Source organism: Schistosoma mansoni (assembly GCF_000237925.1).
Source record: "Schistosoma mansoni, WGS project CABG00000000 data, supercontig 0138, strain Puerto Rico, whole genome shotgun sequence".
NCBI lineage: Eukaryota > Metazoa > Platyhelminthes > Trematoda > Strigeidida > Schistosomatidae > Schistosoma > Schistosoma mansoni.
The window spans coordinates 6,414-26,244 of NW_017386041.1; the positions used below are offsets into that span (position 1 = coordinate 6,414).

Genomic DNA, 19,831 nt, shown 5'->3' on the forward strand with positions numbered 1-19,831 from the left:
TGTATTACTTCTGTAATACCATATATGACAGAATACCATGATGATAAAAACAAGGATGACTAGTAAAAATAAGAGTCACTCACGGGACATCGGAGTGAAATGATTGGATAAAGAAAGAAACTGAGTTTAGACTGGATCGAAACTCTTATCAGCTCTGAGAAGTAGGACTGATTAATTTTGGACAGTCACTGTATAAGTGCAAAGCATTTATTCGTTTAAATCACAAGCTACAAGTTCAATCAATATTTAGCCATGGAGTTACACTTTAACACTAGAGTGACTGAGAACAATGCATCACACAAATTAACAAGATAATACATATTTATTTAGGAAAAAAATGAGTTAATCAAGGTACAACAATTGGTAGTTTAGATAATACATTTACCTTTCCATCATATCGTTTATTATTACACCAATCAATAAAGGTTAATTGACAATGTTCTCCAACACATTTAGTTGAACAATACTGACCATTCCAACGAGGATCATAAGAAACTGGATTTTTACATGTTGGATTACAGCATTGTTTATTGTCTTCGCTTAACTAAATGAAATTTTTTTTAAAAAAAAAGAAGGAAGGAGATATACTCTTAAACTGAAAGTACAAAATTTCAAACGAAAACAGTACTACTAACAGAAATGTGTCAAGCCATGGTTAGTAGAACCCTTTCTCAGAGAAAAAGAGAGAGATCATTATAACTTAATTGAAACTGGTAATAATTATTCGTTAATTCTATAAACCAATGACTTTTAAGTAACTTTCCAAGTGATGATAATATCTTCATTTGTGATAGAACGTGTTTTCCATACATAGAACAGCCAAACAGTAACGAAAAGAGATTAGTAAGCTGTTTCCAAAAAAACCACAATAACATGCACGAAACCTTAAGGTCAATTAAAAATTTAGAACATTAACCAATTGACTGGTGTTTTAATTATCTTCGCATAAGCCAGTGTCACAAGATATGTTAATATTAGTTATTACCCATGTTCCCGTTTCTAGTCCCGTATACAAGATTGTGGATGAGCACTGCTCACGAGTTCCATTTACTTATTTATTTATTTAAACACATAAATATTGGTACAAGGGGCACCAGATATATATGCGTCGCACAAATTTCATTTGATTTGTGTGAGGGATGTGATACTGCCCAGGTGCCCGAACTGAAGCAGGTACGAGTCCCATACTAGAACAAAACGACCGTTCAGTGCTTCCAGGTTTCCAATAGTGGTCTAACATTGATCCATTCATGGTCTCAATTAAAACTCAACCGTCTTCACAACCCTATACTGACAATAATACTTATTTGATTATTCATTAGCATAATTTTTGTTACAGTAAGGAATTCTCTCCCCATCAATTATGCAATATTACAATAGACTTCGCCTAAATGCCCTGATACGACCGAGGATGGGGAATCTGCTATCCCTTTCAAAATGCTCTCAGATGGTCACGCGTATATAGCTTCTGCCAGAAAAGTCCTACTCACTGCCTTCTCGTCCCATTACTGTTGTTTACAAAATTGAGAGGACGAAAAGCGAATGTCCGGCGCTTTAACCGAGTTGGTGGACACAGAGAGTCCATATAGGATGGTTGGAAAACCATTATTCCAAACCAATGGTGCACATGGGATTGAGGATTCTGAAGGAACAAATGGAGTATGAACCAATCGTTGGTCACAGGCTACCATGTGACCGCATCTCCTGACGTTGCTCCACTGCCTTGTAGATCACACCTTTAGATCGAAAGCTCAGAGTGTGGTCCCCTAAGGAAAGCACCTGCTTCGGTCTGAGCACACGGGCAGCATCACAGACCACACATAGATCAAGTGACTTGTGCGGCCCATATGTATTCGGTGCCCCTTTGTAACAATATTTATGTTTAAGTTAATCAATTAATTAACATTTCAATTATTAATACCCAAAAGTGTATTTTATAAATGGTTTTTCAACGGTCGGTATCTAACAACTTCAATCGTGAAAGATTTTAACACTTCACTTGCTACAACCAATCTGTTGATCTACTATACATTGAATGAATGTATTCCAGTCAGTCAGCGACAACGTAGGACCAGGCACATATATGCATACAAATGAAGGGATGTTATGAAGAAATAAGAAAGAAAAGGATAATATGATCGAAACAGTAGCGAAAAAGAATGTCCGTTCGAAGATACATTTCAGTTAAAAATATAACCGAGAAATACTTCATTCGGTAAAGGATGGTGTCTCAGATAAAATTCATAAAACATGATCAAGTCACCGAAGTTAGTATATCAAGATGGTGACACCGATTGAATTGTTATCGATACTTGGTCTGCTTCTCACGAGCCAGTCAAGGGTTTTGTACAATCTGACGAGTATGACAAAATATAATAGTTTGGACAGAAAAATTTTACCCTGATAATTATCACACTACTTAAGTAGGCCATTTCAAAAAGTGGGATACACGATCACTTTAATTCAAGATAACGGAACACTCTTGGTTCCCTGATTAGAATTTCTCCACGTTATTAAAGAGGCCAAGGAGCAGGTTGTTGCTTCTAGTATCTCCGTTAGGTTGAAACAGTCTCCCACAGTTACCAGATGCAACTACTCCTTGCAATTAGTTATCACTCAATCACCCTTAGATCTGTCCTTAAGCAAGCTGTGTGAAGTTTTCTAACGTAAGAATTTACGAGTACCACCAAATCGCTAGTCGCCGAAGAATGAGGTCCCTGAAGGAGCTCTAGAGAGCCTGCAAGGGACCCGATGCCCAAGAGAAAGACGTCTCGCGGAGCTTTAAGAGATTTTATTCGTCATTTTTATGGCGTCATGCAAACCCAGCCGATGGTCGTCTATACTTTTCGGTGGACTGATAACTAACCCTAAAATTAAGTCGATTTGATACTTGGTTCCAAATGACGGTAGAGCCCATTTGCTCACATAAATTCGTTAAAGACGATAAGTTTTTTAGGCACTAAAACGCAAGATACAGGATGTTCAGAATCCAAATAGGTACAATGAAAGAAGTAGTAGTTTTGTACACACCCACGCTTATAGTAGTTGATCGTAATGTGATAAATCTAGGTCAGGGTTTGAGATGCAGAAGGTGGATCCCAAGTAATCCGTCAGTGAAAACTTTGACTGAGGTTGGTCATCAATAAATATAGATTGTGGTCTGCACAGAGCTGCAGAAGGCACTCACCATCATCTACCAAACGACAATCGAATTTTCGAGTGTTTAGCATCACGACAGCTTCTAAGCTCTTTGTAAAAAACTGTGTGTATATACGGTTAGTATTAGTAATTATTTAGTTGAAACAAACCTAAAACGGGAAAATTTACTGAAATATTTGCATTGTTGGAAAATAACAGGGCAGGATATCTATTTATTATTATTATTTAAATACATAAATGTTGGTAAAAAGGGGCACCAGATATATATGCGCCTCACAAATCTCATTCGATTTGTGTGAGGGCTGTGATACTGCTCAGGTGCCCAAACTGGAACAGGTGGTCTTCTTAAGGGGCCACACCCGGAGCCTTTGACCTAAAGATCTGATCCACAAGGCAGTGGAGCAACGTCAGGAGATGCAGTCCTATGGTAGCCGGTGACAAACGATTGATTCATAAGCCATTTGTTCCCTCAGAATCCTCAATCCCATGTGCACCATTGGTTTGGAATAATGGTTTTCCAACTCCCCTAGGTGGACTTTTCGTGTCCACCAACCCTGTTAAAGCGCCGGACATTCGCTTTTCGTCCTCTCACTTTCATAAACAACAGTAATGGGACGAGAAGGCAGTGAGTAGGACTTCCCTGGCAGGGGCTATATATTCGCGTGGCCATGTGAGAGCATTTGGAGAGGGAGAGTGGACTCTCCCCACTCTCGGCCGTACCAGGGCATTTGGGGGTGATATCCATTTAGTAATATTATTGGTTCTAATAAACATAAATCTGTGGAAGAAAACTGTTTAAATTACCGACATCCATAATATAAAATACATTTATTTTAAAGACACTAGAATAGATAATATGTAATATATACATAGATATTAAAAACATAGATGACTTACTAAATTGAGTAGTTTTGATCTGCATTTTGATAAAGAGGTCATCTTTTGTGACTCCATCGATACTATAGAATGTTTTTTGTATTCCTGAAATGATTGAACAAATAAAACAATAATATATTTCTATCATTAAATAAATTAGCAGTTGAGTAACTCTTTAATTTCTGAGAGAAAGCCAATAAATGATCCATATTAATGTAGATATCTAAGCATGTGTACGTAGGCACATACGTATATATATATACTCTATTATTCGACTATTATGCTTTTCGCTACGCTACGCCGGTGACCATACCACGTTGAAAGCACCGGTTCTCGTCCAATCACCGCAGTTACGCAACGTTGGGCCCGGTCAGTACTTGCATGGGTGACCGGCGGGGAATACCGGGTGTCGCCGGCTTTAAAAAACCCAAAATGCTCTGATACGACCGAGAATGGGTAGAGTCGGCACTCCCTCTCGAAATGCTCTCACACGGCCACGCGTATATAGCCTCTGACAGTGAAGTCCTACGACTCACTACCTTCTCGTAGAGGGGGTGCTGTTTACGGAATTGAGAGGACGAAAAATGAATATCCGGCTCTTTAACGCGGTTGGTGGATACGGAGCATCCATCTAGGAGAGTTGGAAATCCCTATTCATTTTTTATTTAAACACAAATATTGGTACAAGGGGGCACCAGATATATATGCGCCACACAAAACAATACAGCCAGACTAACATCACGAAGGCGCCAAAGATGGCCCAGATTGGCATAAACCGCTCCGGTTTTTATTATATGTGCATCGATCTCATCACTCACTGATTTCTAAATAACGATGTTCACCTTTGAAATAATGAGAAGCCGAAAAAGTAGCCATAAAAAAAGGAAAGAACAACAAACGAATTATGAGATGAACATTTTCTTATGCACTGCATAACTTACTTTTTTCTCCACTTTTGATAATTGATTCCACCGCTTATCAACTAATTGACATATATCGTGAAAACTTGCGTTAGGTTGTTCATATTTTATAGAAGATTGAATTTCTTGAAAAAATTGTGAATAGCCTATGTTTCTATGATAAAAATTTGTATATAATTGACAACATGAAAAAGATAGATGATGAGAGAATGATAATGTGTACATATGCATGGATATACTGATTGACATATTAACAGGGGAAATGTTGGCAGGCAACTAAGTTGTCCCAAACAATCAATCTTAATTTAGACAGATAGTATAAGTACAATTAGAAATGAGTAATCTGTCGAACATCTTGAAAAATAAAGAATGTAACCAAAGGATACGATGTCCAAAGATTTGATAGCCTGGTCTTAATTGATTTGACAGTGAGTGAACACGACAGAAAATCCGCGAAATGTGAAAAAACAAACGCTTTACTCCAAAGTTAGTTTATGTACAAAAAACAGAGGGTATTTATAGTATTTCATACGGCATAATTGGATTGTTGTTCAGCACATAGTAATTTCATAACCACTATTTGTAACCAATAATCTTGACATTTGAATAGTTCCATAAAGAGACCTACATCGGATCGCCGAGTGAAACGTTCAAGCTATTGTTAATTCTAATCATTGTGATTTTTACAAATAGAATTTTCTGTCTAATTTCTTAATCAAGCCCATATATAATGCACATAGTGCATTACCAGTTCATGGGAAATTCATGTTTTCTTACTCTTCTTACCTTTTACGATCCATCTCGCCTCTTATTAATAGTTCATCACATCATTATCCGGAAAGTAACAATTTTTACAAGTCTATTTAGTTTTGTTAGTTTTGATTAATCGATATCAGTGCTATCGCTTTTTTGATCGATATCTGCATACTGACTCGATAAAGTATGTGTAGTCATGATTCTTTTTAATTAGTTCATTGTAACTGTAAGGTTGAAATGCTGGTGATGAAGAGAGGCCAATACACATCTCAGTCCTACAGGAGGTCGGTCGCGGCCCGAATAGCTCAGGGGTAACGTCTCTGACTGTGAAGCTGAGTGACACGGGATCGAATTCGTCAGGGAGCACCAGTTCCCTCAAGATTACAGGTACACCTTGCTGATGAGTGCCAAGTAGCACGAAACCCGGGGCCAGAGTTTCCTGTTGACCACCTCCAACCACCATCTTATCTCAATATATATAGTGCAAGTAGTGTCGAGCTACCTAGGCTAGTGGCCACATTGCAACTTGATCGATAGCATTCGATCAGCACTAAGAAGGACTTGACACGCATGACATTGATCACCACCCAGTGAACAATCAATTGTAATCCGAAAAATAGAATCCGGTCTATGATAAATAGAACAAATAAATTAATGGTCAAAAATGCCTAGCTTTTAACTGATAGGTAAAAAGTTAGAACCTTATCCAACCTATTTCAGTTTGAGGATCATTAGCTCTTGAGTAGTTTGGCCTAAAATCAAGTACATAGACAAGTACTTGATCTAGATTAAATGGATTAAAATTTCACAACTCCGCAAATAGAAAGATTACTCAACAAGTGAAATTAAAGCGTATTCTCAGATAAAAGACTTACATTATTCTATCTGATTTGCCTTTTTGACAGTTTTTATCACTATACATAAGTGTAAATTGTTTGGATCTAAGGAGCTGCAAAATACAAAAAAAAATTTAAAAATAAAACAAGTCATCGGATCTGATCAACTTTACTTGGTGGTCGTTTCTAAATGGTTCTGCACTAAGTAGAAGTAAACAGTGACGAAATCAAATGTCAAATGTGATATTTACGAATGGATGTAATGTTGTTGATAATATTATTGAAAGTTTTATTACTTCAAAAGAATAAAATTAGCTGTATAAACGAAACAATTTATACATAGTATCGTGCAGTACAAAGCAAAGATCTGCGAGGCATTGCTATATTGCAGTGGTTACAACAATCCTGAGGTGTGAAAGATCACAATAATACTGATTCCAATCAAAAGCAACGGAAACATTGGTGCGAGCTTGGAAAGCTTGTTTGGCTTTCCCCAACTTGTGTCACCAGTGATGCTGGGGAGGTGTTCGTTGGCCAACCAAAAGGTGAGAATACTGTGCAGCAGTACACTTATTATTTATCGCTGTGAAACGTGAGTTTCAAAGGTTGAGGACATCTGTAGATTACTAGTATTTGATCAACGCCTGGAGCCCCTCTGGGGTTACTACCGGTCCCAAGCCCAGATGAAAGAGGAGAGTTGGGCACGGGGTTAGCGACCCTATCCTGTAGAAAACTGACTCGCTAAAAGGGCGCAAACTATAAAAAAAATAATTCAAACTATTTAAACTCTATCGTGGGAGTTAGGTCTTCATTTAGAAGAGTTAGGACGCCTCATAGTGAAAGCTTAGTTCCTTCGGAAGTCACGAGGCTGATGCCCCTTCTGACAACCAGAGCAACCATTAATTTAGGTACATGGAGTGTTCGTACAATGTAGGAGACCGGGAAAGCCATCCAAATCGCTGCAGAAATGAAAAAATACGACCTGGAAGTGCTTAGAGTCAGTGAAACATATTGGAAGCAGGTTGGACAACAACCACTAGCTTCAGGGGAGCTACCGTTATACTCCGGCCATAAAGAAGAAAATGCTCCATATACGCAAGGCGTTGCACTAATGCTATACAAACAAGCACAAAAAAGTATTTATAGGGTGGGAATCTCATGGACTCATGATTGTCAAAGCCTACTTCAAAACAAAGAAAAGGGGCATTACAATGAACTTCACCCAATGCTATGCCCTTGAAAACGACTACAATGAAGACGTTAAAGATCGATTCCACGATAGGTTGCAGTCAATAGTCAAGAAACGCCCAACAAAGGACTTGACCATTCTGACGAAAGACCTAAATGCCAAGGTTGGAATGGACAACACCGGATATGAAGACATCATGTGACGACATAGACTAGGAGAAAGGAACGAAAATGGTGAGAGATTTGCAAACCTATGTGCCTTTAACAAACTGTTCTTAGGTGGTACCATATTCCCACATAAACGCATACACAAAGCCACATGGACTTCACCGGATCACACTACACAGAACCAAATTGATCATACCGGCATCAATACAAAGTTCAAGAGGACGGTGGAGGATGTGAGAATCAGAAGAGGAGTTGATATAGCATCATGTCATCACTTGCTGGTTGCCAAGATGAAATTGAAACTAAAAAAGCTCTGGACATCGAGGCGGACAAAATCACATAAGTTTAATATGGCTTTTCTTCAGGATACTGATAAACTCAACAAATTCAAGATAGCCTCCAACAATAAGTTCCAGACCTTTCACGATCTACTCACTAGAAAGGGAACGACCATGGAGAACAACTAGAAAGGGATCAAGGAGGCAATCACTTCAACACATCAGGAGGTTCTGGGCCACAAGAAGCACCATCACAAGGGATGAATCATTGTTGATATACTGGATAAGATTTAAGAAAGAAGGAACAAGAAGGCAGCAATCAATATCAGCCGAACAAGAACAGAGAAAGCCAAGGCACAAGCTGAATACACAGAAGCAAACAAGCAAGTGAAGAGGAGCATCAGAGCCGACAAACGTAAATATGTGGGAGATCTAGCAACGATGGCGGAAAAGGCTGTAAGAGAAGGAAACATGAGACGATTGTATGATACATTATTTATTTATTTAAACACATATATATTGATACAACAAAGAAGCTCGTTGGAAATTATCGTAAATCAGAACAATCAGTGAAAAGCAAGGAAGGCAAAGTAGTCACCAACACTGAAGAACAGCGAAACAGGTGGGTATAGCACTTTAAGGAAATCTTAAATCGACCAGCCCCATTGAACCCACCTAACATCGAAGCAGCACCTAAGGACCTCCCAATCAATGTTGGAGGCTTCTTCGACACTACGGCGTGCCTGGGAAAATAGTCAATATCATGTGGGATTCCTATGATGGATTAAACTGCCAAATCATTCATGGAGAACAACTCACCGACTCATTCGAGGTGAAGACCGGTGTTAGGCAAGGTTGCTTACTCTCACTCTTTCTCCTGGTGATCGACTGGATTATGAAGACGTCAACATCTGGGGGGAAGCACGGGATACAATGGACAGCTAGGATGCAGCTGGATGACCTGGACTTCGCAGATGATCTGGCTCTTTTATCGCACACGCAACAACAAATTCAGGAGAAGACGATCAGTGTAGCAGCAGCCTAACCAGCAGTATGTCTCAACATACACAAAGGGAAAAGCAAGACTCTCCAATACAACACAACATACATAAATCAAATCACCCTTGACGGAGAAGTTTTGGAGGATGTGAAGACCTTTACATATCTGGGCAGCATCATTGATGAACACGGTGGATCTGATGCAGATGTGAAAGTGTGGATCGGCAAAGCAAGAGCAACATATCTACAATTAAAGAACATATGGAACTCAAAACAACTGTCAACCAACACCAAAGTCAGAATTTTCAATACAAATGTCAAGACAGTTCTACTGTATGGAGCGGAAACTTGGAGAACTACGAAAGCCATCATCCAGAAGATACAAGTGTTTATTAACAGTCGTCTACGCAAAATACTTCGCATCCGTTGACCGGACACTATCAGCAACAACCTACTGTGGGAGACAACAAACCAGATTCCTGTGGAGGAAGAAATCAGGAAGAAGCGCTGGAAGTGGATAGGACAAACATTGAGGAAAGCAGCCAACTGCATCACAGGGCAAGCCCTCACTTGGAATCCCCAAAGCCAAAAGAGAAAAGGAAAACTAAAGAAAACATTACGCCGAGAAACGGAAACAGATATGAGGAGAATGAACAAAAACTGGATAGAACTAGAAAGGAAGGCCCAGGACAGAGTGGGTTGGAGAATACTGGTCAACGGCCTATGGTCCATTGGGAGTAACAGGCGTAAGTAAGTATTTGATGATAGGCGACTTCGAAGCATTGCCCGGTTTTGTTGGAACTACTGAGTGACCAATGTCAAAGTTAAACGTAGGGTACAAGTAGAATATGGTGGATCGATTGACGGTGTTGCCATATTGTCTATTTTGAATCTCCTTTACTATTATCGATACTAATCCGCTTAATATCTCACTGTTTATCTTGTTAACTTTATCTCGTTGAGCTGATGTCGTCTGGTGACTTGATCCCATATACTTTTTTCCATATCATACGTTCCTAATTACTGAATTCGATCTAGATGAAGGAAAAAAATACTCTCTAGTTTTATGAAGCATCATCCAAACGCGAGCACTGCACTTTCAATATATATATATATATATATATATATATATATATATATATATATAATATTTCGCTTAATCCTGTTGTTTTGAACTTGTTACTGTGTTTCTAAGGCTATTGTAAATATACTCATGTATAATATCTGTACCGTTATTTGGTTCCTTAAGTGGGTTTTAGACACCACAAAGATTTATCTCATATAAATGGACCTCAGTGGAAAATGTGATAGTCAGTGTTTAAACGAAACACCTAACATATAAATACATATCTAAGATATAACACTACGGGAATTTTAAGGAGACGTATGTGATTGTCTTGTAATAAGAATTCAGCATATCTTACACATAGGGGTACATGTAAACGTTATTACAATTAGACAGAAAAAGAAAAAAAATCACAGGATTGATTGACAGTGACCATGCGTAAAAAACAGGAGTGATTTGTTTAACTGCATAAAAACCCCCGATATATATCTTACTTCAGTTACAGGTAATGAAGAACAAGTATCCACCAATTTCTTGAACTCCTCATCTGTACTGGATGAGAAAGAATCAGAATCTTCTGAATCAGATATATTTGGTAATATCGAGTCTTCAGGAGAGTTGAGTTGTTGTTTAAATGAACCGATAGAGGAATCATTTGTAGACGGTTGTATAACAGTCAAACTTTTTAGAAAACCATTTTGTGATGAGTGAAGATGACGGAAATTAGACTAAAGTAATAAACAAAAGGTGAGATAAATCACTTAATACAAATTTGAGTTTTAAAAAATAAAAACAGAAGACGCCCATTACGAGGACTTGGAGAAGTATCTTCACATTGAGAGTTGGTATAACCCAAAATAGGCACAGTCTTATTCAGAATATACACAAGAAACTAGATGCATCTGAATTTCAGTAATTATTGCTATTCTTCCGGAAACTCAAACAAAAAAAACAAGATTTGAATGACCGTATTATTTTACCAAGAATTATAATTAATTTGCATTTGCCGTTGAGGAGATTACGGACGTCATCAAGTCAAATGATGTCTCTCTTTGCTCTTGAAGTTAGTGATTGCTAAGAAGATACGGTTCTGTCCGTAGTTACAGAAGACGGTTGCCGTCATCTAATCTCTGAGCAGTGATACTAAAAGAATCATTTCAGTTTGGTTCACCATACCTACTAGAATTACATTGTCTAAGATTTCAGCTTTTTGCGGGTTAAAAAGCTTTCTTTAGAACTCATCTTTATTTGAACTGCAGTCAGTGGAGGCGTAGACGGACGATTAAAGTGACATTAACTTATGACCCTGTTATTTCAAGTCCTTATTATTCTGTGTAATCGAACAATGCACAACTGGAAACCTACAAAAATACAGTATGGGAGATTCCATTCGGCCTTCGAACTTAATCCTATACTAACACTACCGAGACTACAAAAAGGGAAAGTCAGGAACGACAGATTTAAGAAGACCTAATCTCCCTGACTCTTCACGCTAAATTCAGATGAATGATTATACTTGGATTCTGAGTGAGATTTTTGGAGATACTATATGACGCGAGATTCTGCTGCTCGGTTTGACGCATGTAACATGTTTATTTATTTATTTAAACACATAAATATTGGTACAAAGGAGCACCAGATATATGCGCCACACAAATCTCATTTGATTTTAGTTTAGGAAGAAGTTCTAGAAAGCCAATAATTTGTACAATGATTAAATTTTTATTAAAAACGAGTTCTAATAAACACTCTAAGACTAGATTAAGTTTAAGTTTACACGTCGTTACAGCCAGAAACTTGTTTCTTAGCATGCCTTATCCTTACATATCTGGGTGAAGAAAGCGTTCATCTAGACATGTTGAGCACATATTTCGATAACATTTGAGTCAATCCCATCACCACCAGATCCTTAGATATAACACAAAGAACGATCCAATAAAATTTGATGGAGGGACTCTGTGAGACGTCGAGACTTTCACGTATCTGAGCAGCATCACCGATGGGCGTAGATGATCTGATACAGATGTAAGGGTGAGGATTGGCGAAACAAGGACAGCATTCCTACAGTTGAAAAACATATGGAACTCAAAACAACTGTAAACCAATATCAAAGTTAGAAATTTGGACACGAATGTCAAGACGGTCCTACTGTATGGAGCTGATACTTGGAGAACTACCACAACCATCATCAAAAAGGTACAAGTAATCATAAACAATTGTCTACAAAAGATACTCCGTTGGCCAGATACCATCAGCAACAGCCTACTATGGGGGAGAACAAACCAGTTTCCAGCTGTGGAGATTGGGAAAAAATTATAGAGTTGGATAAGATGTACATTGAGGAAATCATCAAACCAGAGCTCGAGGCAAACCTCAACATGAAGTCCTGAAGGGAAATGGAAGAAAGACCAAAGACATATTGCACCAAGAATTAGAAGCAGACATCAAAAGGATGAATAGCGACTGGAAACGATTGCTTAGGACAGAGTTGGATGGAGAATGCTTATTTTATTTATTATTATTTATTTAAACACATAAATATTGGTACAAGGAAGCACCAGATAAATATGAGCCTCACAAATCTCATTCGATTTGTGTGAGGGCTGTGATACTGCTCAGGTGCCCAGACTGAAGCAGGTGGTTTTCTTAGGGGGCCACACCCGGAGCCTTTGACCTGAATGTCTGATCCACAAGGCAGTGGAGCATCGTGAGGAGATGCAGTCCCATGGTAGCCGGTGATCAACGGTTGATTCGTACGCCATTTGTTCCCTCAGGATACTGGAGCCCATGTGCACCATTGGTTTGGAATCAGGGTTTTCCAACTTTCCTAGGTGAACTTTCCATATTCACCAACCCGGTTAAAGCGCCGGACATTCGCTTTTCGTCCTCTCACTTTCGTAAACAACACCCCCGCCACGAGAAGGAAGTGAGTAGGACTTCCCTGGCAGAGGCTATATATTCGCTGGCCATATGAGAGCATTTCGAGAGGGAGAGGTGACTCTCCCCACTCTCGGCCGTACCAGGGCATTTGGGGGCAGGAGAATGCTGCTAAGCGACCTATGCTCCTCCATGAGGGGTAACAGACGTACGTAAATATCCTTTCGAAATCGATGGTCGTATCCTTGAAACTGACCTTTAAGACCTCATTTTGTAGTGAGATGAAAGCAATGTTTTCGATCCTGGGTGTGTGAGAGAAACACCTTACGACTGTGTAGTTTTCGAGTTTGAAACTTGATAGTTAGAAGTATTCAATATAAACCTGAAGAACATCGACAGCTGATCATGGTGAGTCGGTTAGCTTCAAAGAAACTTTTCTTAATTCAAAACAATTAGTTGGTGGTGAAAAAAACTGTTTCCAGTAGCATATTTTACCAAGTTATATAAACTTCATGGTATATCTGGAAACCCAACCACTTCTACAAAGTAGTCTTCACATCCAAAGTTTTGACGTAGGCACAAAGATAAATTTCAGATATGTATTTAACCATCAAACATATTTAGACTCATGTAAAATTCCTAAGATCTTAGTGAGCGTTAAAGGCGATGATAGAAAAAATGTTGATTATAGTCGACCAACAAAATACTATACAAATAAAGAATAAAGCAAGGGGAAATGATTATGTTGTAAACTAACCAATGGTTGGTCGTCTTCATCAATAGCATTATTTGGACTATTCTCTGTGAGACTATTAAAGATATCATCACAGTCAGCATCACCATCCAACGAAGAATCATCTGATTTGTAGTTAGTTATTAAGGGCATGCATTTTTTACTAGCCATAGATAATATTAACCCTGCAGTTTGATACAAAAAACACCGAATACTCCTGTGTTTACCGGTAACCTTTAGAACTGACAAGTAGAAAGATAAATAACTTTTAAAATTCAAATATGAGGATGTGGAAACGAAATCATATAAAGGTAAAAAGGGTGAAATGTAGAATCTGACACAAAAATGCATAACTAGAAGTTCAAATATTTAACCCGATGGAGGTACGACTGAAGAAAAGTAACGAAGAAAAGACCGAGCAGGAAACAAACATACTAAATACGACCAATCAGTTTTAAAAATAGAAAACGAGATGAACTTAAAGTATCGCCTGCTCTTTGACTTTAATAGATATCAAATTGTCAACATACACAAAATGACAGAATAACTTAACTATCATTTGATTTCGGGTCTAAACATTGACCAATAAAATGCTTAAAGTCAAGCATAAGTCAGACAGTTATGAGTAATGTTGGAGCTGGCGTGTATCAGCATTGATCTAGGCTGCCACACCATATAAGCGGAAAGAGAATCTATCACGACAAATACCAAGACGGTAGAAAAGCAACAGTAATAGCAATAATTAAAAAAAGCATCAGACAAAGAAGATATGGCTCGAGAAAATATCAACTCGTAGAATAATGAGAAGTTTTAAATATTTTAACAACTCAGGATCTAAACAAAGGGAAAAGTAAATGGACCTGTGCCATTCAGACAGATTTTGAGGGACGACACCTAGTTCTGAATGAGTGGTAAGTACTATAAAATGACCAACCAGATGGATGAACAATATCAAGTCATTACTGATCATCAGATATTAATTCAACTGACAAGTTGTAACTAATTATCGTATGAGACCAAGAGGTCAATTATGACGGCTTATGTGTACGATGTTGTTTGCCAAAAGCAATCGCAATTGATGAGTCTTCACCAAGTAGAACTATCACACGCATAATGCAAGTACACAAAACTTTCAGACAGACTAATTTTTCAACAGAGTTAAGCAACAAACCGTCTAACCATTCATCCTTATCCCTAACTTGACATATCACTAGTGTTGTGTTTTCTAACTCCTGACCTTAACCCCTAACCCTATTTCTGAAACTTATCTATCTGTACTGTCTTACAGTGATAACATAAAATCGTCCTAGAATTGCTCTTCTTCTGATAAGTACGTCATAACATTCTCGTCAAAATAAACAAACACAGATGACAGTCAACACGCCAATGCGGAACACGCGCCATGACCTAGAAATCATAATTTGCTACCTGATTATCTCATTCCTGTACTTTGCTCTATGCATAAATGTGGTTATGGATACCAATATTTAAACATTCCAAATGAAGTCATGTACTGTTTAGTTCTATTACATGACTACGGTTGATACACCAGATTGGAGTTTGAATAGGTTCTCAGCTTGAGATTTCGACCAGCTGTAACTACTCTGACACGAATGAATAACTTCTCTTTTTCCAAAATAATTCAAATGTTTATCCGTGTATGATTTCGCAGATCTATGAGACGTCCTATCGCGTGGTTACCCGGTTACCTAAAGACTGAAAAATTCCGAATGGAATAAAAGTCAAAGTAGTCATGCATCACTTCTGAAAAAACTGAAGACTCTACACAGATGTATCTAAACTAGCCAAAGAGTGTGTATTCCTGAAGACAATATTGCAGAATTTTAGGAATTTCATGAGTCTATCCGACTTCTTATTGGGTATAAAGTCTACGTTCATTAGAACGTATTCCTTGGAATTAGGACTAACGATCGAAGTTGGAACAGACTTACTTGGTTCTTGGGATGATATTTGGTCAACATTTCAGTTATATGTTTCTAAATCACTAGTATCTAAAATTAGAACCATAGATTTTCCAGCATTCTTCACATCAGTCCCCGTTGCTGGTCGATGATCACTTCCACAAGAATACGTAACTTCTTCGGACGCTACGCACCTACTGTTTGAATGGAGAATCTTTTTAAAAAAAGAATTATGTATCCACTTTTGTCACAGACTGTTTAGGACTCGTATTTTGCAGAAGAAATGTATCCACTTTATTTCCCAGTCCATCAAATATTGTAACAGCAATGGTGTCGAGTTCAGTTATTAACGTCCTGAAATTTTCCCTCAGATCATTAGGACGATAGTATCTGAGAGCAATAAATGGATCTTTTACCCCAGACCACTCATACAGATGGTGATTGCTTCTGCAGCAAAGTTAGAACAGTTGCAAGTCCTTAATACTATACAGACCTTCCTACTAAAATTGTCCAGTTATCTCTGATGCTGAAACTTCAGTAGGTCATACTGAAATGTTGGAGTCCAAAGACCTTGGGTTTGTAAATAAATAATGGGCTCTATACTGCCTGTATCAACAATAAAATGATCGAATAAACCAAATGACGTTAACAATTGCTTCTGAATGCCGAAGGTACGTTTCGAAATCAAGGATGATAATAATAATATATCAGATCATTTGAAACACATTATTATGATCAGAATTACAAAGTTTTCCATAACTAGCGGCGAGATCAAATCTCACCTGTACCCCTTCTACTGGCACTTTCCTTGCCAAGCCCGAATAAAGGAACAGTGCCGGGCATGGGATTAGCAATCACATCCAGTGGACGATAACTATACTGAAAAAACACCGACCATAAAATTCATTTAAACCAACTAAACTCTATACTGCGAGTAAATTTGTGCAGTAGTTAAACATAATGATCTGAAAGGATTACGGCTGAAAATATCAAATGGATTGCTCTGTGTTGGATGTCGCATGAATTTTCAGGTTGTTTTTAAACGTCCAAAAGTTAGTGACAAAATTGATAATTAGACACTATCACGAAAGAGAAGCACACAGAAACGTCTCAAGTATTGGCCACAATACGCAGAAGACATTGGATATTGAAAGTAACCAGCACAGTTAGGATAATGACTTATTGGCGTTTTACGATAAGTTCACTAGAGTAGCCCCTTCCCGTTTGTAGAATGCAACGAGTTTGGTATGGCTTCTCAGCCACCGAAGTAGACTTGTATAGAACTTTTGTAGCCAAGAGAAGGTCATTGGAGAAAAGGATATGGATGTCTATTAACTTGTTTACAAACACAAGCAGCACGTATTGAAAGTATGAACAGTTTTGTTATAACGGTCCGCTTTTCCAGTATACACGAATGGGACCTTAATTTACCTTCGATGAATATCTACACTAGATTCCCTCTCAGTGTCTACGCTACACGACTTCAACACAACTCAGATTACAAACATGTGATTAGCCTGACTACAACGTAAATATATTTCCACACCAAACCGATACACTGCAACAAATGGACGATCAATTAACAATGATAAGGACAGGAGAATAGATAACTTACGGACACCTGTCAGACTACCTACAAGTCTGACTAAGCAAAACAACAAATCACTGTCATTCTCGCCCACACATCAATTCTTAACGGAAGAAAGTAAGACCAAAGACATATTGGGCAAGAAATTAAAGGTTATCAAAGTAATGGATAGCAATTTGGATGGAGGGTTGAGTTAAGAGTTGGATGAATAATGTTTGTAGGCGGCTTAGGCTCCTGTATGAGGGGTAACTGACAAAAGTGATTAAATAAGAAGGGGTCGAAATGAGAAATTGTTTTGCAAACAAACTGGGTCATTAAGCACAATGACATATCTTTAACGTGGATGGAATTTGTCGCAAAGCACGTATTTAGCAAACATGAGCTCGTCAATGTAAACTACTTTATAATTCCAAGTTGAATCATTCCTCATATTTTCACAAATATCGGAACTATTATTAACCGAATGCGAGCTTGCGCTGCCCTCACAATCAGTAGTGCTTCCCGATCGGAAATAAAGCTCGTTTACAGTCTTGTAGTCATTACTTTAGGTTCCCGAATTACATCTGTGCCAAAGTTCAGAATTTTAGCCTCAGTAATCAACCTATTAAGAGTTTCGATTTCCAGCTGGCCTCCAAAATTTGACTTCATGGCTTTGTATAGCGGTTCAAATATAGAGTAATTCCTTGAGAGATTCACTCGACAATGGAATTGATTTCTTTTGGAAAGCGAGTATGGTAATCAGAAGTAATGTTATTTGGTAGGCTTATTAATAATACCCAGAAATGTCCAACTAGTGCTCTAGTAGTCACAAACGGCCCAGTATTCAAGTGGGAGAGAACTCTGTAACACGGTCAAATATGGTGCATTTGAAATTTCAATCAGCAGCAGAGTAGTCGTACACGAGGGAAAGTCGACTGACACAAATACCACAGTAACCGATATGTTGCCTATTCCATGTTGCTTTTCACTTATTTCTTGAATGTCGACAGAAATAACATCCAGTAAAAAACCGCTATGGTTTCTCAAACTAAGCCCTGAAAATCGTCTTCGTAGTTTTCAAAAATTAATTGAGCAATGGAAGAGGTTGAGTTTCTACAGAAAACTGTAATCGATAACAATGAAGCTCATAGTTAATTTTAACAGCCATAAACATTGAGTTTTTTCGAGAATATAAAATATTCCATCACTTTACGTTCCAAGTTCATATTTTTCTTGTCCTCTTTGAAAGTCCTCCCATATTTGATATACGTTTAGGAGATGCAACTGTGTAAGCCAATATCCCTAAGGTGACATAACCATCACTTTATGACTTTATATTATGTAAGCGTTATTTCCACTGATTTGCAATCGATGAATTTATTCAGAAATCAAGCAGTAATATTCACAGATATTGACTAATTCAACAGGTACGTGCATCAGTAATGAACCTGACCATTTTGTAATTGAACCGAACAGCCATCAACAAAATCAAAATGTTGGTAATAAAAATAGTGATGGACAAATACTAGAACTGAACATATAGCAACCGGCTTGAATTTGTGATAATATTGATGTAATACCACTCAGATATTGCCCCGAAGACATAACACATCTTGACTGTATTTCAATGAAATAAATCCAGAATACCAATAATAATTTCCAGCCTATACCGTCTCAAAAATAAGTTCAGAATAGGCGTCTGGTAGTTACAGTAAGACTGGAATAAAAAGGTCATTGAAACAACAGAATAAAACTAGCTGACAAATCGATAAACAAAAGTGAACTAAACTTGTTTGCATGAACCAGTCAGCAGAATCTAGATAAAAACTTAGATATCACATACTTGGTCTGAGTATGTTGTTGTGTAAATATTTCACGCCTCTATCAATAATCAAAATAAACCATTAACTTTGGAAGCAGCATCGTTCAACAAGACAATTCTACAAAATAACTATGCGATGAGCATACACAATTCATAAGCTGCTCATCCCGAGAAGTGAGAGTTGTTTGCATTAGTTATTAAGCTGTGAAGGAACCTGATTTCCGGGCTGTGATTAACTGCCTGTCTAAGTCACACAAAGGCTCTCTTAGTTGGTAAGGGATCCACCGCTCGTGAGAACACAAGTAATTATTCATATTCTCAATTGGAGGTGGCAAAGAAAGTTGATTGTAGGCTAGGTAATTGTCCGTAGTATGGTAAACTGCACTAGCAGGAATCACGTTCGCCTAGCGATCTAAAAATATAACAGTCTGATAAACGACCTTCTTATCAATAAAACTACCGCCGTCTATTGCCTGGAGAAACTACAATTGACCCAACGGAGACTTATGGAACCACTGTCTTATGCCAAAACACAAGAGAAAAATCAATTAATCGCGAAAATATTTTATACATATTGAGAAAGGTTTGGGTGTAGCAGGGCTGACAGTATGAGACTCGTCTCGAACCGGTTCACACTCAACGAGGGGAACGGTAAGAGTAAGAA

At 38.0% G+C, this 19,831-nt stretch overlaps 1 protein-coding gene across 1 annotated transcript; it reads right to left on the reverse strand.

Annotated features, from left to right (window-relative positions):
* Positions 1-346: 346 nt before the first annotated feature.
* Smp_129970 lies at positions 347-18,014 on the reverse strand (the record flags this gene model as incomplete). Its single annotated transcript, XM_018800130.1, has 8 exons — positions 347-544; positions 4,057-4,140; positions 4,977-5,109; positions 6,587-6,660; positions 10,741-10,974; positions 13,881-14,041; positions 16,561-16,657; positions 17,910-18,014. The coding sequence occupies 8 exons, from the start codon at positions 18,012-18,014 to the stop codon at positions 347-349; spliced, it is 1,086 nt and encodes a 361-aa protein (XP_018646517.1).
* Positions 18,015-19,831: the final 1,817 nt, after the last annotated feature.